This window comes from Heteronotia binoei, chromosome 17 (assembly GCF_032191835.1).
Source record: "Heteronotia binoei isolate CCM8104 ecotype False Entrance Well chromosome 17, APGP_CSIRO_Hbin_v1, whole genome shotgun sequence".
Lineage (NCBI taxonomy): Eukaryota > Metazoa > Chordata > Lepidosauria > Squamata > Gekkonidae > Heteronotia > Heteronotia binoei.
The window spans coordinates 56,926,275-56,941,089 of NC_083239.1; the positions used below are offsets into that span (position 1 = coordinate 56,926,275).

Here is a 14,815-nt window from a genome sequence, read left to right on the forward strand (position 1 = left end):
AGGGAGTTCAGAGAGACCACAGCGCTGCTGCTCCACCGCTCTGCGCCCCAGAGGAAGCCGCGCAATTAGGCCGGCGGCCGCCAGAGGGCGCTGGCAGGAGGAGGACCCCAGCTTCGGGGAGCCGCAGTGAGCATGCGCCGCCGGCCGGGCACGCGCAGAAGCCGCCAGGCGCCCAGAGCCGCGGGAAGGGAGGAGGAGGAGGACTTCCCGCACGACCGCCCTGCAAGGTAGGCGAGAGGGGCCGAACGTGCGCGCGAGGCCGGCTGCTGGGCAGGCGGGGCTCCCCCTTCCGGGCCTTGCTCTCCCCCCCTCCCCCGGACCCGCGGGGGGGCTTCTTGGCCGGGGGAGGCGGCGGGGGGAGGGGAGGGAGGGAGACCGGCCGCCAGCTGCAGTTTCAGCCGCCCTCCTCTTCCTCCTCCTTCTCCCCCCGCCTCCTCCTCTTCCTCCTCCTTCTCCTCTTCCTCCTCCTTCTCCTCTTCCTCCTCCTCTTCCTCCTCCTTCTCCCCCCTCCTCCTCCTCTTCCTCCTCCTTCTCCTCTTCCTCCTCCTTCTCCTCTTCCTCCTCCTCTTCCTCCTCTTTCTCTTCCTCTTCCTCCTCCTCCTCTTTCTCTTCCTCCTTCTCTTCCTCCTCCTCCTCTTTCTCTTCCTCCTTCTCTTCCTCCTCCTCCTCTTCCTCCTTCTCCTCCTCTTCCTCTTCCTCCTTCTCTTCCTGACTGGCCGCTCGCTGCTGCTTCTGCTTTCTCTTGCAGGTGTCCAGGGCAGCCCTTTGCCCACGCCCTCCCGTTGGAGGGATGGAGTCCCAGCCCAGGGCGGAGGAAGAGGAGGAGTGGGACTGGGGCAGCCCAGCTGGGCGGGCCCGCCTGGAGGAGGCCCATTTCCCAGCACAGGCCGGGGCTGAAGAGAGGAGCGAGTTCTGGGCCTTTTGGGAGAGGCTGCGGCGGCACTCCCGGGGCCCAGGGTGGGTGGAGAAGGGGCCGGGAGGCGCTTGCCCCCCTCCGACCACACAGCAGCAGGAGTATGATGCCCGCCTGCGCATCAACTTGCGGCTGCCGGGGCGGGCGGTGGCGGGGGTGCCAGAGGGGCGGTGGCGGGAGTTCCGCCGGGCCCTGCTCCACTTTTTGGACTTCCAGCAGAAGCGCAGTTTCTCCCGCCTGGCCCAGCTGCAGAGGGATCGGGCCGCCTTGCCCATGGCGCGCTTCAGGGAGCCGCTGTTGGCGGCTGTGGCCAAAAGCCCCGTGGTGGTGGTGGCTGGAGACACAGGCTGCGGCAAGTCCACACAGGTACCCCAGTTCCTCCTGGATGCCGGCTACACCCGCGTGGCCTGCACCCAGCCCCGGCGCATCGCCTGCATCGCCCTGGCCAAGCGCGTGGCCTACGAGAGCCTGCAGCAGTATGGCAGCCAGGTGAGCTTCTTTCACCCCACCAATACCCCCCTCCCCGTTGGGGCTGCCAGTGGGGCTGGAGGGCAGGAATTGGCCCCTGGTGGGAGGCGCCTCCTCCTCCCCCCTCTTGTCTGGCGCCTCTGGGAATCCCACAATCCATCGGGGAAGCTGAAGCTGGCCCAGGTGGGAGGAGGCCTGTGGCTGTGGCGGAAGGCAGGCTCTGTTGTTCCAGGTGGGCTACCAGATCCGCTTTGAGAGCGCCTGCTCCCCAGCCACCCGGATCGTCTTCCTGACGGAAGGGCTGCTTCTGCGCCAGGCCCAGCGGGACCCCACGTTGCCTGGCTACCACGTGCTGCTGGTGGACGAGGTCCACGAGCGGCACCTGCACGGAGACTTCCTCCTGGGACTGCTGCGCAGGCTCCTGCTGGCCCGGCCGGACCTGAAGCTGGTGCTCATGTCGGCCACCATCAACATCCGGCTCTTTGCCGGCTACTTTGGGGGGGCCCCCGTGGTTCAGGTCCCCGGCAGGCTCTTCCCCATCACGGTGAGCGGGCCCCACCTTCCCTTTCAGCGGGAGCAGCAGCCCGGGCCTTTGCTGAGTCCCAGAGGGTGGGCTGAGAAGGGGCAGGGGGTGTGGTGCAGAGAGCGCGATGGGATGGCTTGCCTTCTGTCTGCCCCTCCCCAGGTGCTGTATGAGCCCATCCCCCCGGAGGAGGGGGCCAGCGGGCGCAAGGAGCGGCTGGACCCCCGCCCCTACCTGCGTGTCCTCCAGGCCATCGACCACAAGTACCCTCCGGAGGAGAGGGGGGACCTGCTCGTCTTCCTCAGTGGGGTGGCTGAGATTGGGGCTGTGGTGGAGGCTGCCCAGGCCTATGCCACTCACACCCAGCGCTGGGTGGTGCTCCCGCTGCACAGCACCCTCTCGGTGGCCCAGCAAGACAAGGTGAGGGGCGTCGGGAGGTGGGGCAACCTTTGGCTGGACGCCCTTGGCGCTCCGTTGCCAGGGCGTGGGGCAGAAGGGGCCAGCCAGCATCTTCCTGGCATGTTCCAGGAGAGGCAGTGGGGAGGAGGACTCCGTTGACAGGGTGTCTGTGTGCCCGTAGGGGGGTGGGGAGTGGGGCTTTTCAACCTGGTCTGGAGGCGATTAAAGAAGAATCCTGGCCTTGACTCTGGAGATCCGAGTGGCTTCCCCGATGGGCTCAGCTGGCATGCTGGTGGTGCCCGTTTTGGGCCCTGGCTTGCCTTGCTCTGGTACCATCCAGATGGGCTTCCTGCTGCATGTTGCTCGTGGGTCTGAAGGTGGCCCGGAAGTAGCTGTTGGTTTGGAGCGAGGGAGCCTGAGTGAATCTGTGCTCCCCAGGGCTGCAGTCTCCCCAGGGCCACTGCTGGGCGGCCTCCAGGCACCGCTTGGGAGGCAGAGGGCATCCCCAGCAAGGCGGCTTCTGCTTTCGGGCATACGATGGCACAGGAGGAGCACATAACCCCCTACGCTCTTTAAATGAAGCTAAGTCCTCAGGCCAGGTGAACTGCATTCAAGAGCCTCTGAATATCATTTCAGAGCATCTGGCCCCACTTTGGGGTCAAGCAGCAATTTCCCCCAGGCCACTTTTGCTGGGAGATTTTTTTTTTTTGCCATCTTCTGGGCATGGAGCGGGTGGGTGCCTCTAGGGGCGTGGGTGTGAGTGAATTTCCTGCCTTGTGCAGGGAGTTGGAGTAGATGACCCTGGAGGTCCCTTCCAGCTCTGTGGTTCTCTGACTCAGTCACAGGGCTCCGGCTTTGGAGGTCCCACCTTCAGAGGTGTGGCAAAGCCCTTCTTGCGAGAGGGTCCCTGGCTGCCAGGGTTGTTTGGGGGCTTCTGCTGGGGCCTGCGGAGAGAGCTCTGAGGAGTGAGGAGGAGGAGGCCTTGCTGTTGTGAGCTGGCTTCATTCTTTTGGGGCATAAAGTCGAGGTCTGTGAAATTTCATGCCTTGCCTGTGCAGAGCCGTTCGGAGAGCTTCCTTTGCAGGGTGGTGTGGACATTCTCTCGTTTGCTTTGCCTCAGAGAGTCTCCCAGGCATGACACAGCCAGGACCCCCGGCAGAGCTTTATGGGGGGGTTTCCCTGGGAGGGAAGGCTTTCTCTCCAGTCCTTCCTAGGCAGGGAGGCCCAGAGGGGGCTTCGGAAGCCGTTACGGCCAGCCTTGTCTCGAAAGGACAGCTGGATGCCAATGTCAGAGGAGAACCAGCCAGAACAGCCCCGAAGTCTTGGCCCCGGGGACTCTGGTGTGGCACCTGGGTCACTTTGATCTCTGTGTGAGAAGAGGTGCAGACAGGCAGAGAGAGGGGATTTAAACTCCCTTCTTTCCTCTCCACCCCCCTCCCCGGCAGGTGTTTGATGTGCCTCCCCCAGGAGTCCGGAAGTGCATCGTCTCCACCAACATTGCTGAGACGTCGGTCACCATTGATGGGGTCCGATTTGTGGTGGATTCAGGTGAAAGATGGCTCTTTTCTGGGGGCTGTGGGGCTGCCTGGGACTCTTCTCCTGCCTGGCCCTGGGGGGAACGCGAGAGGGGGAAGCTGCGGGTGAGTTTGTGGGGGTGTCTCCTTGGCGTCCACACAGGTGTCTGGAGCAGGCCTCTGTTCCTGGGACCTGCCGTTTCCTCCTTCTTTGCAAAGAGAGAGTCTGGTTGTGGGGGAGGGTGGGCGTTCTAGCAGGGCTGGGCTCTCTCTGTGCACTCTGCTTCTTCCCGTGGTGCGGAGAGGGGCAGGGCAAGTGTTTGCTTGGGTGGCATTGCCCGTTCAGTGCCCCGGGCAGTGGTGGGGCCTGCGGTTCCTTCTGTGCCCAACGCTGATCTCTGGGCCCGCCTTGCAGGGAAGGTGAAGGAGCTGAGCTACGACCCCCAGGCCAAGCTGCAGCGGCTGCAGGAGTTCTGGATCAGCCGAGCCAGTGCGGAGCAGCGCAAGGGGCGTGCTGGCCGGACGGGGCCTGGGGTGTGCTACCGCCTCTACTCCCAGGCGGACTATGAGGCCTTTGCGGCCTACTCCGTGCCAGAGATCCAGCGCGTGGCTCTCGATGCCCTGGTGCTCCAGGTGAGGGGCGGGGGAGAGGCCATGGTGCTCCTCCTGTGGCTGGCTGGACCTTCTCTGGGCTGCCTTCAGCGGAGGAGGCGGGGGGAGGCCTGCAGGGGCTGGAAGGCGGCTCAGGTGAAGGCTGCTGCTTCCACTCCTGTCGGAGCCCTGAAGGCCCCTGTGTGGCATCTCTGCTCCAGGAAGCCTCTCTCGCTGCAGGACTAAGCGGCTTCTTTGTGTCTAGGCAGGCCCAAGGGCGGGGGGGGGGGGCTAGTGAACGGGGCCTGGAGCAGGCGGGTGCGGAAGCCTGCGGGGGGGGGGGAGAACGGGGGGGCATGTTGCTGGAGTCAGGCTGGGGCTGCCTCTTAGTGTGGCAGTGGGGTGGTCCTCATTTATGGCCCAAGGGGGGGGCTAGTGAACGGGGGCCGGAGCAGGTGGGTGTGGAAGCCTGCTGGGGGGGGGGGCATATTGCTGGAGTCAGGCTGGGGCTGCCTCTTAGTGTGGCAGTGGGTGGTCCTCATTTGGGGCCCAAGGGGGGCTGGACATGGTGGCCAGCAGAGTGCCTGAGTGGCCCATGTGCCAGTGTGAGGAGAAGGGTGTGCAGGGCCCTGCCAGTTCCGGAGCTCTTGCTGCTGGGTGGAGACCTGTGCTGCGCTCTCCTCCTAGATGAAGAGCATGGGTCTCGGGGACCCCCGGGCCTTTCCTTTCCTGGAGCCGCCCCCTGCGGCCAGCCTGGAGACAGCTGTGGCCTACCTGAAGCACCAGGGAGCCCTGGACCTGGAGGAGAAGCTCACCCCCATTGGGAGCCTGCTGGCTGAGCTGCCGGTGGAGGTGGTGGTGGGTAAGCCGTGGGGCAGAGTGTGGGGTGGGGTCCTGCTTTGGGGTCTTGGTCCTGCAGTTGTGGGGGGGTGTCTGCTAAGAGCGGTGAAGCCAGGAGGGGGCCGGTTGGATGTTCTACGCAAAAGAGATCCCTCCCCCGCCCCCGGCAAGGCTTGGTCCTCTGCGTGGGCTAAAATGGCCCGGGGTGTGTGTGTGTGTGTGTGGCCCTGGCTCAAGCACCCTTTCTGCCTCCCTCCCCCCCCCCCCCAGGGAAGATGTTGGTGCTGGGGACTCTTTTTGGCCTGGCTGCCCCCACCCTGACCACAGCAGCCATCTTGAGCGTGCCCTCCCCGGTCTTACGCAGCGGCGGCAGCGGGCGCTGCGACCCTGACTGTGCTACCTCCCGGCGGCCCCTGGAGAGCCCCCTGGGGGACCCCCTTACCTTGCTGAACCTGTTTGATGCTTGGGTGCAGGTGAGTGTGGGAGACGAGGGGGGAGGGGGGTCCATCTCTCTGGGTCACGAGGGTCCCGTCTCCCCGTCCGGCAGGTGAAGTCCGAGAAGCGTGGTGGGTCGCGGCGCTGGTGCCGCCGGCGGGGCCTGGAGGAGCACCGGCTGTACGAGGCGGCCAACCTGCGGCGACAGTTCCAGGTGAGGGCTTGGGGGGCTTGGGCCGCAGGGGAGGGGGAGGGCCCTGGAGGCATCGGGGTGGTGGCATCCTCCTCAGCGTCCCTTTCCTGGCCAGGAGCTGCTCCGGGACCACCGGCTGCTGGAGCCTGCCACCCGGCCCAGGGACTCCTACACACGGCAGAGCCGGCTCCGGGAGCGGCGGGAGCTGCACCGGCTCAAGCGGGAGCACGACCGAGGAGAGGGCCGGCAGCGGCGCAAAGTGCTTCGCCTGCAGGAGGGGCAGGCTGGCTCTTCCTCGGGAGAAGAAGGCGGGGAGGCGGAGCGTGGCCTGGACATCCAGGTGAGAAGAGGCCTTGCCCTGCAGCTGCCCCCCCCCCCCGCTGCTCTCTGCCAGCAGCAGGATGACCCCTGCCACTCCCCTTCTGGCCAGGACGTGAAGTTTCAGCTGCGCCACGACATGTCAGAGCTACAGGCGGCGGCCTCTGCTGCCCAGGACCTGTCCAAGACCCGCCTGGCCCTCTTGCAGCTGGTGCTGGGGCGGGGCCTGTACCCCCAGCTGGCCATCCCAGACCCCTTCAACGGCACCCGCAAGGACTCTGAGCAGGCGAGTGCACCCCCCCCAGAGGCGGCAGAGGAGGCCTCTTTCTCCGTGGGGACCTGGGGGGTGTCAGCCCTCTGGGCTCTCGTGAGCCTGCTCCTCCTCCCCCCACAGATCTTCCACACCAAGGAGAAGGCGGGGGTCCTCCTGCACCCCACCAGTGTCTTTGGCGCCTCCCCGGAGCTGCTGTGGCCAGAGGGGGGGTCCGAGCGCCACCGAGGTATTGGACGGGGGGAGGGGGAGCCTCCGTTTTGCACTTGGGATTCTGTGGGAGGGGGTCGTGCACAGCAGCCCCGGGAAAGGGTGGGTGGGTGATGTGCCAGGCAAGGACCTCTGCCAGGAGGTAGCCTTGGGCCTGCCCCTCCCTCTGTGGCCAAGGGGGGGATGCCCTCTGGAGGGAGGGAAGGAGGGCGAAAGAGGGAGAGAGAGATGCCTCTTGAGAGTCTCTGGGTAAAAATAAAAGGAGTAAGAAACAACGGTGATATTATTGTGGGGGTCTGCTATAGACCACCAAGTCAGGCAGAGGACTTGGATGAGATACTTCTACGGCAGATTGCAAAGTTCTCCAAGAGAAGGGATACAGTGATCATGGGAGATTTCAATTACCCAGACATCTGTTGGAAGTCCAACTCTGCTAAAAATGAAAGGTCAAATAGATTCCTGACTTGTCTTGCTGTCAACTTCCTTTTCCAGAAGGTGAGGAAGAAACAAGGGGATCTGCTATCTTGGATTTGATTGTCACCGACAAGGAAGAATTGATTGAAGAAGTGGAAATAGTGGGCACCCTGGGCAGTAGTGACCGTGTGATTTTGGAATGTACAGTCTTAGGGAAGGGAAAAGCTATAAGTAGTCAAACTTACAGGTTAGACTCCAGAAAGGCAAACTTTGATAAACTTAGACCTATGCTGGGTAATCCCCTGGTCAGAAATACTTAGGAGGAAGGGGGTTCAGGAGGGTTGGGAGTTTCTTAAAAGCGAAATACTGAAAGCGCAATCACAGATGATTCTTGTGAGAAGAAAAAATGGAAAAAGCCTAAAGCAGCTGAAGTGGCTCCATAAACAGCTCTCTAAAGACTTGCGGAATAAAAAAGACTCCTTTAGGAATTGGAAGGAGGGCCTTATAACCAAAGATGAATATAAACAAATCACCAGTGCTTGCAGAGAAAAAGTTAGGAAAGCTAAAGCTCAGTATGAGCTCAGGCTGGCCAAAGATGCTAAAAACAACAAAAAAGGGTTCTTTTCTTATGTTCAGAGTAAGAAAAAGAACAAGGACAGGGTAGGCCCATTGCGAGGGCAAGAAAGTGAAATTGTAACAGGTAATGAAGAGGGCGGAACTGCTCAATTCCTACTTTTCCTCAGTCTTCTCTTCTGAGGGGAACGGTGCTCAACATGGCAAAAACAGAACATATAAGGAGGGTATGAAGTTCCAACCTAGGATCAGCATAGGGGTAGTACATAAACACCTAGTTTCTTTAAATGAAACTAAGTCCTCAGGGCCAGATAGATTGCATCCAAGGGTTCTAAAAGAGCTTGCGGATGTAATTTCTAAGCCTCTGGCTATTATTTTTGAGAATTCTTGGAGAACAGGAGAGGTGCCAGAAGATTGGAGGCGGGCGAATGTTGTCCCCATCTTCAAGAAGGGGAAAAAAGAGGATCTGGGTAACTACTGACCCGTCAGCTTGACGTCTATAACTGGAAAAAGTTTTAGAACAAATCATCAGTCGGTTCTGGAACATTTAGAAAGAATGGAGCCAGCATGGTTTTCTCAAGAACAAGTCATGTCAGACTAACCTGATCTCTTTTTTTGACCAAGTGACTACCTTGCTGTATTGGGGGAATGCTGTAAACATCGTTTATCTTGATTTCAGTAAGGCTTTTGATAAAGTTCCACATACTATCCTTGTTGACAAGTTGGTAAAATGTGGTTTGGATCCTGTTACCATTGACAGGATCGCACCCAAAGAGTGCTTGTGAATGGTTCCTCATCCTCTTGGAGAGGAGTGACAAGTGAAGTGCCTCAAGGATCTGTCCTGGGACCTCTTTTGTTCAACATCTTTATCAATGATTTGGATGAAGGAATAGAGGGGATGCTTATTAAATTTGTAGATGAGACTAAATGGGGAGGGGTTGCAAACACAGAAGACAGAAACAGGATACAGGATGACCTTGGCAGGCTAGAAAACTGGGCTAAAAGCACATTTTAAGAAGGATCTAGACAAGCTGGAAGGGGCCCAGAAGAGGGCGACAAAGATGGTGAGGGGTCTGGAGACCAAGTCCTGTGAGGAAAGGCTGAAGCAGCTGGAGCTCTATGATTCTATAATTCTTTGCTCAGCAGGCTCCAAGGAAGGCCTGAGCAGCCACCACCAGATCCTGGCCTTCGTCTCGCTGCTGGAGACCAACAAGCCCTACCTGGTCAACTGCCTGCGCCTCCCCGCCTTGCAGGTGAGCCCCCCTGGCTGAGCCCCGCCCCGGCTGAGCCCCCCCGCACTGCCCTGCGCTCTCTCAGCTGCTTTCCCTCTCTGCAGGCCCTCCTGCTCTTGGCCCACTCCCTGGACACCAACGCCGACTGTACGCGCATCGTGGCCGACTCGTGGCTGGAGCTGCAAGTCCCCGTGGCTGAGACTGCCCTGCGGCTGCTCTCCACTGCCCTGCGGCTCCGGGCCTCCTGGGAGAAGGTGCTGGAGCAGCAGCTGGCCTGCCGGAGGAGCCCAGCAGAGGGGGACGAGGAGCGCCGGCCCAGCTCTCGCCAAGTGGGCATGCTCACCCAGGAGCTGCTGGCCTTCCTGCGAACAGAGGTGCCCTCCCTCCCTCCGGTGGGGGCGGGGCCAGAGGAGAGGCGGACAGGGGCTCACCTGCTGCGGCCCCTTGTCTCGCCAGGTGCAGTATGGCCTGCGTCGGCTGATGCCCCTGGAGCAGCAGCACCTCTACGTGGGGCCCCCGGTGGCGGCTGCAGCTCCCCCCAGCCTGTTCCAGGAGATGGAGATGGTGCCTGACGAGGTGAAGGGGGGCTACAAGGTCGGCGGCTTCCTGACCTTCTGCTGCCTGGCTGTGAGTAGGGGGGGCTGTGGTGTCCCCCTTGGGGGGGTGCATGCCTGGCCCAGCCTGTGAGCCCTTGGGGGGGCTGTTTGTGCCCTGCAGGGCGAGGGGGACCTCTACAGCGAGTGCCTGCGCAGCTTCTGGACGTGTCCACGGTGTGGCCTCTACATGCCCTTCACCCCACTGGAGCGCGTGGCCCATGAAGACGCCTGCCGGCCCCCTGGCCCCGAGGCTGGTGAGTGAGGACTGGAAGGAGGGTCCTTCTTTTCTCCCCCGCTTTCCCAAGAGACTGCCTTGCTTGTCTGCCTGCCGTGGCAGAACTGCTCATTCCCCCGTGGAACGTGGGGGTGGGGGGTGAGCCCCTTTCCTGTCTGACCCGCCCAAGGTCTTGTGGGGGGGTACAGCCTTGGGGGTCCTGCTGGTCTCTCTGCTGACTCCCCCTCCCCCCGGTCTTCCTTGCCCCCCCCCCAGGCCCTCCAGAAGACGTGGTCCAGACGCCCTCTGGGGCCTCTGCTCTGCAGCGCCCTTACGACTGCCCCATCTGCCAGCTGCAGCTGCTCCTGACGCCCACGGAGATCCTGCGCCACCGCAAACAGCATCAGGCCCCCTCGGAAGGGTGACCAGTCCCGGCGGAGCCAGAGCTGTTGGCTCCCCTAACTGTGCAGGATGCGGACAAGTCTGACCCCCAAGGCCATGCGGAATGAAACTCTGCCCTGCTGGAGGGAGATGGCCTCACCTCACCCCCCCAGACACCTGCCTGCCCTGCCCCCCACTCCCATCCAGCCTGGGGGGGCGCTCTCCCTCCCCACTCCCGCCCCTGAAGGGCTGCAGAGTCCGTGCCGGTGTTTCCCAGTGGGGCGAGGAGGGTTTCCTCTAGGTGGCAGCCTGACCATGTCCTGGCATGAGCATGGGGGAGGAGGGGGGTCTGGGTCCTGCTCTGCCCCTTTTGCATGGAGCTGTTCTCCTCCCTCTCCGGCTACCATGAGGCCCCCTCAGCCTCTCGCATCTCAACCCTTGGGGGGGGGCTTCTTTGGGGGGCTTCAGTGGCTTCCAGATTCTGTCAGGGTTCAGTTGGGGCTGGGGGGGGCCTGTGTGTGCTGATCTTGGTTGGCTTTAAAAGAACCTTCTGGAATGAAACGTTTCCTGTCCCTTTCAGTTCATCTGTTCCTGTTGATTAAGGTGGAAGCCACGAGCAGCGGCTTCTGGTGGAAGATAGAGGGTGTGGCCTAGAAGGGAAGTCTCAGACTCCACCCCCCCCCCCCTCCAGAGGAGTGAAGTCCTTGCGGGGTGGGGGGCCGGCTGAGGGCAGCCCCTTCTCTGTTTGTCTGATCCCTGCTCTTTCGTCAGCAGCTGCTGAAAATTGGGCTGGCAGAGGGCCCCCCCCTGCTCGAGAAACAGACCTGTCCTGGGGAGAGGCTTGAAGCATCTTCACCAAAGATCTGGTGATCCCATGGGAAGTGGTGGCGGCTACCGGCAGAGGCAATTTCCCATGGGGGTTGTGTGGCTGTTAGGTGTGGGTGGCAGTCTCCATCTGGGGGGCTTCTGATGTCCCCTGCGTCTTGGCCTCCTTGTGGCACACAGCGTTGGAATGGATGGGCCACTGCCTGATCCAGCATGGCTTCTCTGATGCTCAGTCATGAATGGAGGTGTGAACTGGGCAGCCCCCCCCCCCGAAGGGAACAGCACGTGAGCAGGAAGAGGGTGGAGGTGCCTCTTTTGCCCCAAGAGCTTGGGCCCCAGCCCTTTGAGAGGAGCCTGCTCCCCTCCTTTCCCTCTCCGTGCTGGACCTTCTGCCCCATCTCTATCGGTTCCTGCCAGGCATCCCTCCAGGGCCCAAGTCTGAGTTTGGTCCAGCCCCTCGGCTGCCTGCAATACCTCCGGGCTGCCAGTCCTGCACTTGCCCTTCCTCTCCACCACAATCCATCCTCTTTAGGCCAGCGGAGCCCCACCCAGCCCCGGAGCATGATGGGAAGGGGGGCTGTCTGGGGAAAACAGCTGCCTTTGGCCTGGCTCCTTGCAGTGGCCAGCGTGTCTCTTGGTGCAGGGCCAGCCCTTTGCACTGGTGGAACAGAGTGAAGGTGAAGCAGAGGGGGGCTTGGGCCAGGCAGGAAAGTGCAGTCATGTCCCCCCCCCCCCCCCCCGGGCCCACATTCCACACGTAAGAACAGAAGAGAAACACATGTTGGATCCAGGTGTCATCAGGAGGTGGGACCAGAACTCCAGAAGCCCTCCCACCGTTGCCCCCCCAAGCACCTAGAAGATAGAGCATCACTGGTCCAGATGAAGTGTTCCAGCTATACCTTATGGCTAAGAGCCACTGATGGACCTCTGCTCCAGATGTTGACCCAATCCCCTCTTGAAGCAGGCTATGCTTGCAGTTGCCTCCACCTCCTGGGGCAGTGAATTCCATGTGTGAATCACCCTTTGGGTGAAGAAGGATTTCCTTTTATCTGTTCTAACTCAACTGCTCCTCATTTTTTTTGAGTGTCCATGAGTTCTCATATTGTGAGAAAGGGAGAAAAGTACTTCTTTCTCTACCTTCTCGTTTTATATATATTTTATTAGCGTTTTAAGAAATAGGACAAAGAAATACAAAAAGGGGAAAGGGAAATAACGTTATTTTGATATAAACTCTGCATCATTCATTTACAAGTGTTTCTCATAGTCTATAAAAGTTACAATCTTTGTATTATACCTAATAATTTGCTAATATCAACACTAAAGTGTCCAAATTGAGGAATTATGAGTATGTGTCATATAAGAGTCAAATTTGTGTCTTCAGCCATCCATAAAAGGGTTTCCAAGGGTTCTCTTCATCTCGTATTAGTCTACCCTCAAGACGAAGTGCAAGGGCATCTGTTTCAGCTGTCTCTAATATTTTATGTTTCCAGGTTTGTGCCTTCAAAAGTCTTGCTCGAGTAATAATATGTATCATCAAATGTTTGTCCTGCCTCGAAAGGTCCATCGTGCCAACATGGGAAATACATTTCCAACACTTGTTAGATACAGTAGAATACATTTTAGACAGTTTATCAGGCGTTATATATCATCTATAAAACATTTTATAAATATTTTCTTTAAAGATAATAGCTCTGGTAAGTTTTATATGTGATTTCTACAGTTTCCCACACCCCTATTTCAATATTATGGCCCAAATTTTGTGGCCACTTTATCATGGTATCTTTCGCGTCTTTATCTTGTAGCTTCATTTGAAGAAGCATTGAATAAATTTTCTTTATTAGATGTTGGTGACCCAAAATAATTTTATCAAAACCTTGTTGATCAGTAATAAATCCTGTTACTTTGTCTCTAGCATATCTTGACTCTAGCTGAAGCCTGGTCCACCAGTTGAGAGTAACATTGTAGGTCAATAACTCTTCTTGTGTTTTCAGTTCATTAGTCTTTAACCGTTCTTCATATGCAAGTATCATATTGATGACAGTAGTGTTGGTTGAATAAAAGCTTCAGTTGGTGAGACACACTTAGGGACCTTGTTATAAATTTTTGGTTTTAACCAGGAGCATACCTGACTAAGAGACCTAATTAAATGAGTGTTGAAACGTTTTTGAGTATCTGTTTCCTGGTACCACAGGTACGAATGTCATCCCTTAACAAGATCTTGACCCTCCAATGTTAACAATCTCCTGTTTTTTAATAGTATCCAGTCTCTCACCCAGTTTACAGGCTTTACAGTATAATTGCCAGTCAGGAAGGGCAAATCCTGCCCGCCTTTGGAGTCTTGAAGCGCTTTCAACTTGATCCATGGTTTTTTGTTCTGCCAAATAAAACTAGTAGTTAGTTTATTTGGCTCTTGAAAGAACACCTTTGGTAACACTATAGGAATAGTTTGAAAAAGAAAAAGCATCCTTGGCAGTACGTTCATTTTAATTGTTGCTATTCTTCCCATCAACGAAATACTCAAGTCTTTCCATGTTTCCAAATCTTTTTTTTACTTCCTTAATTAGTTTTTCATAGTTCTCTTTATATAAGGTACTTAGAGTGCAATCCAGAGGGGGGGGGGGAAGTCTTTTGGAAGCAGACGAGCCGCTACATGGGCGCAGGAAGGGTTGGCGCCAATGTACAACCAGCGCCACCAGAACAGGGGAGACAGAATACCCTCTTAAGGCGTTGAGCTACTATAAGAGCATAAGAGAAGCAATGTTAGATCAGGCCAATGGCCCATCCAGTCCAACACTCTGTGTCACACAGTGGCAAAAAATTTTTATATAAATATGTATGTACACACTGTGGCTAATAGCCACTGGTGGACCTCCGCTCCGTATTTTTATCTAAACCCTTCTTGAAGGTGGCTATGCTTGTGGCCGCCACCACCTCCTGTGGCAGTGAATTCCACATGTTAATCACCCTTTGGGTGAAGAAGTACTTCCTTTTATCCGTTCTAACCTGTCTGCTCAGCAATTTCATCGAATGCCCATGAGTTCTTGTATTGTGAGAATGGGAGAAAAGTACTTTCTCTACTTTCTCCATCCCATGCATTATCTTGTAAACCTCTATCATGTCACCCCGCAGTCGACGTTTCTCCAAGCTAGAGTCCCAAGCGTTTCAACCTTTCTTCATAGAGAAAGTGTTCCAGCCCTTTAATCATTCTAGTTGCCCTTTTCTGGACTTTCTCCAATGCTATAATATCCTTTTTGAGGTGCAGCGACCAGAACTGCACACAGTACTCCAAATGAGACCGCACCATCGATTTATACAGGGGCATTATGATACTGGCTGATTTGTTTTCAATTCCCTTCCTAATAATTCCTAGCATGGCGTTGGCCTTTTTTATTGCAAACGCACACTGTCTTGACATTTCTACTATAAATGCAGAAATCTTATAGTCCAACAAAGAAATTGATCTGTAATTTTTAATCTCTGTTAAGTCTTTTGCCTCTTTAGGAATCAGTGCAATGCAGGTTTCTTACCAGGAAGATGGCATCTTACCTTCATCTCATGTTTTGTCTAACAGCAGCTTGTAGGGGAGAGTCAAACAATCTTCAAAAGTTTTGCAATATTCTGCTGGCAGACCATCGGCTAAATGCTGAGATGTGTCTCCGGGGCTGCCGGCCTCGCTCCTGGGAAGGAGGCGCCTGGTAGTGAGGAGGAGAGCAAGTTCCTGCTCCTACTCGAGAGCCGGTTTGCCGGAGCTTTGTGCTCTGGGGCTGTGGAGGGGGGCGGCGTGGCCTTTGTCCAGAAGGCCCCAAATGCGGCCCCTCCACCTGTGGGCCGGCCAGCCCAAGACCTGTTGCAGCCCCCTCCCCGCCGGCAGCCTGGGCGGGGCTTCCCGTGCCTTTCCAAAGGGG

At 57.7% G+C, this 14,815-nt stretch overlaps 1 protein-coding gene across 1 annotated transcript; it reads left to right on the forward strand.

The window, feature by feature from the left end:
* Positions 1–790: 790 nt before the first annotated feature.
* DHX34 (DExH-box helicase 34) lies at positions 791–10,129 on the forward strand. The gene is made up of 15 exons (XM_060257817.1): positions 791–1,402; positions 1,614–1,925; positions 2,067–2,324; positions 3,749–3,851; positions 4,233–4,450; positions 5,096–5,270; positions 5,519–5,721; positions 5,796–5,897; positions 5,992–6,216; positions 6,589–6,694; positions 8,809–8,915; positions 8,999–9,268; positions 9,351–9,521; positions 9,612–9,744; positions 9,981–10,129. Exons 1-15 carry the CDS (start codon positions 791–793, stop codon positions 10,127–10,129), a joined length of 3,144 nt encoding a protein of 1,047 aa, XP_060113800.1.
* The last annotated feature ends 4,686 nt before the right edge of the window (positions 10,130–14,815 follow it).

Excerpts from the sequence above, each read along its gene's own strand:
- DHX34 (XM_060257817.1), top strand. The coding sequence starts at position 791 with ATGGAGTCCCAGCCCAGGGCGGAGGAAGAGGAGGAGTGGGACTGGGGC. Across the intron at positions 4,451-5,095 it reads TCGATGCCCTGGTGCTCCAG|ATGAAGAGCATGGGTCTCGG; the intron begins GTGAGGGGCGGG and ends CTCTCCTCCTAG. Across the intron at positions 6,695-8,808 it reads GGGGTCCGAGCGCCACCGAG|GCTCCAAGGAAGGCCTGAGC; the intron begins GTATTGGACGGG and ends TTTGCTCAGCAG.